The following is a 4979-nucleotide window of genomic DNA, read 5'->3' on the forward strand; positions in this document are numbered from 1 at the left end:
GACAGGTCTCAGATTTCATAATCTAGGTACCCTCTTCCCAGAAGACTAGGATTCAGAGGAACAGTGGTTGGAATTGGTGGGGTGATGGGGAAGTACATCACAGGAGCGACTGAGAGTCCACCATGTTGCCAGGCAAATGGGAAAAAGGAAGCTTTCCATCACTGTCAGTTGTGACTGCCAAGAGTTCATTCCCAATGAGGGAGGAAAAGGTTTTCTCAAGCCTTTGACTGAAAGATGTCTTTTTTCTAATTGCTTCTCTAGGATCAGTCTCTCTGAAGATTCATCAGGATGAGTGCCGAGGCCCCATCCACACTCTGGGATCTGGCAGTGCAGAGCCTGCTAAGGAGTGAGGCCTTGGACATATCTGATCTGGAGTACTTGCCCGAGAAGTTCTTTCCTCTACTGCTCAAGGAGGCCTTCACCGGCAGTCACAGTAAGAGCGTGAGGGTGATGGTGGCAGCCTGGCCCTTCTCCTGCCTCTGCTTGGGAGACCTGATAAAAACCCCTCTGAACATGGAGACCTTCCTGGCTGTGCTGGATGGACTGGATTTGCTGATTACTCAGAAGGGTCGACCTAGGTGAGCAATCCCAAGGTAGTGTGGAGGGGACGCCATGTGGGTACAGAGAATGGAAAATAGGGATCAGAAGTAGGTGGTTCAAAGGGATAAGAGGCTTCTGATGGACAGCAGAGGCCTGAACAATTACTGAGCCATCTGGAAAAGGAGTTTCATGTGTGCGGGAGAGCGTAGAAGAGATCCAGGATGAGGAACTGAACTAATCCCTGCCTCTCACAGGCAGTAGATGTGGGACCAATTTGTACTGAAGAAGAATGGAATCTGCTAGAAGTTAGAGATGTATCTGAGACGAATACTCCTTCCTATATGTACTTGAGGCTCTGGGTTTAAAAAATATAAAATAGTACTGGAGAACTGGCTCAAAGGTTAAGAGCACTGGCTACTCTTGCAAAAGACCTGGGTTTGAATCCCAGCATGCACATAGAGGCTACAACCATCTGTCACTCCGGTTCCAGGGAATCAGACTCCCTTTTCTGTCCTTGGGCACTGCATGACAGGGTTGCATTTACACATGAAAGTGTAACAGGAATTCACATAAAAATATGAATAAATGAATAAAAATACAAAAAATATATAGATGGGTATGATGGCAAATACCTTTAATCCCAGCACTTAGGAGGCAGAGTAGGTAGATCTCAGTGAGATCCTGTCAAAAAAAAAGAAAGAAAAAGAAAGGAAAAGAAAATTTACAAGACATCAGGGAAAGGAAGAGCTGAGACAGGCAACCATGTCTGATGGTGAGCTGAGTCATCATTCTCTGAGGTTTTTACCTGTTTGACCCACAGAAGGTGGAAACTGGAAGTGCTGGATTTGCGCAATGTGTGGCCTGGAGCAGGGCGTGAGGACTGCTACTCCCCACGGTTCCTGAATAAGACACAAACCGTGGAGAGTCACGCAGAATGTGGAGGGAAGCAGACTTTGAAGGTGGTGTTTGACTACCGCCTCCAGTGGCAGAGGCATATGACTGAACAGCAAGAATGCTTCATCCAGTGGGCCCAGTACAGAAAGTCTTTCCTGCATCTGTGCTGTCAGAAGCTACAGATTGCTTGGGCAAGTGACTACAATTTCCCAAAGCTCCTGAGATTATTTGAGCCAGAATGCATACAGGAAGTGGAAGTGAATACCTGCTTGGAACTGAAAACCCTGGCCACCTTTGCCCCTGTCCTGGGCCAGATGAGAAATCTTCACAAACTCTTTCTCAAAGGAACTTGCAAGTCATGGAGGGACGAGTTTGAAGACGAGTATAGGGATCTGGAAGAGACATGGATCAACGCGTTCATTTCTCAGTTCCCCAAACTTCAGACTCTCCAGCATCTCTGTATGCATAATGTATATTTTCTTGAAGGCCACCTGGACCAGGTGCTCAGGTAAGGAAGGATGGAGAGCTGTCTCTGCAATCCAATGTTTCTTTGTTATCTCAACATTAATGGATACCAGTGATTTCCCAGCCACTGTGGAGTTATCTGTGCTAAGGAAGCAGGTATGGGGAAAATGGCTCTTTCGAGGGTGGGAGAACTCACATGGATGTTCCCTAGATGAGCTCTGTGCTCAGATCTGTGTGAATAGGCATCAGTCTGCCTTTAATTCCCTGTGCGTGAAAAGCTGTTCTGAGCCAAGGTCTGAGTACATGGGAAATGTGTGACACTGGGGTTGCTGATTAGGGGAAGGGAAGAAACATTGTACAGAGACAGACTGTGGAGAGGCAGCGAGCCCCATAGTGGACACACCCAAGGATAGTGCTGGATGTTCATAGATTGGTCCTTCTGGGCTTTTCATGTTGATCTTTTCTGACCAGCGCTGTGGTTTTCTGCTTGACAGTGTGGAAAGGGAGCTTCAGAACTGTGGACTGTGCCAGTCACAAAGTGATGGGGTGACTCTCAGCCTAGAATGAGATGACTTGAGTGAGCACACTTTCCATCAGGGAACATGCTGGGTTTTACCCTCATCACTTGGTCAGAATGACCTTGACCCTTAATGTTCTTGATTACTTTGTTGTCATAATCTCCCACCTACCACTCTGAAAAACCTTCAAGAACTAATTTTCTTTGTCTCTTCCCAGGTACTTGAAAAAGCCTTTGGAGACCCTCTCACTTACTTGGTGCAAGCTTTCAGAGTCAGACTGGCATTATCTGTCTGAGTGTCCTCATATCTCTCAGCTCAAACACCTGAAACTGAGTGGTGTCCTACTTTTTTATGGGCATAGTCGGCCCCTCAAAGACCTACTAGAAAGACTGACAACCACTCTACAGACCCTAGAATTGGAAAACTGTCTTTTGAGGCCGCCTGACCTCAGTGGCCTCCTGCCTGTTCTGAGCCTTTGCTCCCAGCTCACCATGGTCAATTTCTATGAAACTAATCTCTCTGTGCATGACCTGAAGAACCTGTTACTACACACCACCAGTCTGAGCCAGTTGACACTGGAGCTGTATTCTCTGCCTCGCGAGTGTTATGAAGAGGGTGATGTCCTCATAGAGAGATCGAGCAGGGTCTGTACTGAGCTCATGGACACACTGAGGGCTGTCAGGCGGCCCAAGACAGTACGCTTTGCATCCTATATCTGCTATAGATGTAAATCTGAAAGCTTCCTGTATGACCTGGGGATCAGTCTCTGTCAGTGCTTGCAGTAAATAATGAAAGGCTAATTCTGTACACCAAGAAATGAAAAGAAATAAGGCTCAGGTGTATCATTAGGAGACGGAGTCTGTGGTTTCAAACTATTCAATGTGTGTGGGGCAAAAAGATGGTGCAGGGGGTTGGGCTTAATTAGAGGGTGGACAGTGAGATGGAGAACAATGAACCCATGGGGACGTTTTTCCTATGGAGTTGGAAAGATAGTTCAGAATTTCCAAACGTGACTCCTGGCAAGATGGGAATTTGCAATGGTAGTGATCATGTAGTGGTAGTGATCAAAATCTGTAACCTATCCAGGTTACCTCACTCTCTTCCCTCTGTGGCCCATTAACCTGCACTCAGCTTCAAGTTCAGAAAGCAGTACAGCTTTGCTTGAGAGTCCCTTACAAACTCTTCATTTTTATTAGTTCTTTGACAAGTTCTTACGTGTCTTGATGCATTGTGATTACCTTCTCCCTTTGGAGAAGACATAGAAAAGAAAAAGAAAATAAAAACATTGCAGAATTTGGTTTTGAGCTGTATCTGATTATGCATGCTTCTAAACATAGAGGTGGAGAAGAGGATCAGGAATTCAAGGCCTTCTGTGGCAGATTAGAGAGTTCCCGGCAAGTGTGGAATGCAGGAAATCCTGTCACAGAGAGAGATGGTGCCAAAGGCTCAGTCAGTGGTGTCTTGTAGAGCCAGTGAAGACCACAGGAGTATCCTGGGCCATTGCTGAGCACATCTGGGAAAGGGCTTCCATATGTGTAGGACTTCTCCTGAGGGATGCAGGGATGGGTAAAGGCTCCTGTCCCTACCTCTTCCCACAGGCAGAAGAGAGACCACATTGAGTTTGAGGGACAGGATGGTGAGAAGTACAGCAGTTTATGGCTGTTTCTCATGCCCACATGAGGCCCTTGAAGGACTCTTCAGCAGCACGAAACAAAAAGGAGAGATAGTGAGGAGGAAGTAAAGGGGGAACAGGTGATGTGAGGAAAAACATTGTATGTTGGTTATTTCTGTAAATTCTGAGATGCCCTCATGTTATGCCCACAAGTGGTGAAAACTGCAGGAGCTGGATTGGTGGGAAGTGCATCACATGGTCTATGATGATCTCACTAGGGATGAGGATCCACGAACATTCTGGAGGCTGAGGCAGGAGGATGTAAATTTCAAAACCAGTCTGGGCACATGTTGAGACCCAATATTAAAAATCGAAAAGAGGAGGCTGGAGAGGTGGCTCAGCAGTTAAGAGCACTAGTGGCTGCTGTAGACGATCCGGGTTCAGCTCCCAATGCCCACATGGCAGATAAAAACTGTCCATAACTCCAGTTCCAGGGAATCCAACACCCTTTTCTTACCTCCACAGGCATTGAGCAACTTATATACATGTAGGCAAAACACTCAATCATAAAATAAAAATAATAAATTAAAAAAAATTAAAACGAACATGGCATGGTGGCATACACCTTCAGTGCAATACTTGAGAGGCAAAGGTACCCAGACATGTGTGGGTTCAAGGCCAACCTACATGTCCCAGGTCAGTCATGCTTGCATACGGCAACTTTGTCACAAAATAAATACTTTCTGGAAAGCCGAAACAGGCAGAAGAGGGACAGTAATTATATCCACAGTAGTATATAAACCAGGTTTTGTGGTACTTAGCTGTAATCCCAGGAGAATTCAGAGTTCAAATTCCTCCTGAGCTACATGGGAACTTCAAGGCTGTTCTGAGTCATTTCTCTATGACAGAGAGAGAGAGAGAGAGAGAGAGAGAGAGAGAGAGAGAGAGAG

General features: G+C 46.1%; 1 protein-coding gene across 1 annotated transcript in view; it reads left to right on the forward strand.

The window, feature by feature from the left end:
* Positions 1-288: 288 nt before the first annotated feature.
* LOC103748435 (PRAME family member 12-like) overlaps positions 289-4979 on the forward strand; it is a 6708-nt gene continuing 2017 nt past the window's right edge. Inside the window, exons 1-3 of the mRNA XM_008851083.1 lie at positions 289-578; positions 1361-1942; positions 2635-3185. Coding sequence (XP_008849305.1) covers positions 289-578; positions 1361-1942; positions 2635-3185 — 1423 coding nt within the window. The remainder of the gene's footprint in view (positions 579-1360; positions 1943-2634; positions 3186-4979) is intronic.

The sequence above is a fragment of the Nannospalax galili genome, unplaced genomic scaffold (genome assembly GCF_000622305.1).
Source record: "Nannospalax galili isolate Female #2095 unplaced genomic scaffold, S.galili_v1.0 scaffold812, whole genome shotgun sequence".
Taxonomy (NCBI): Eukaryota; Metazoa; Chordata; class Mammalia; order Rodentia; family Spalacidae; genus Nannospalax; species Nannospalax galili.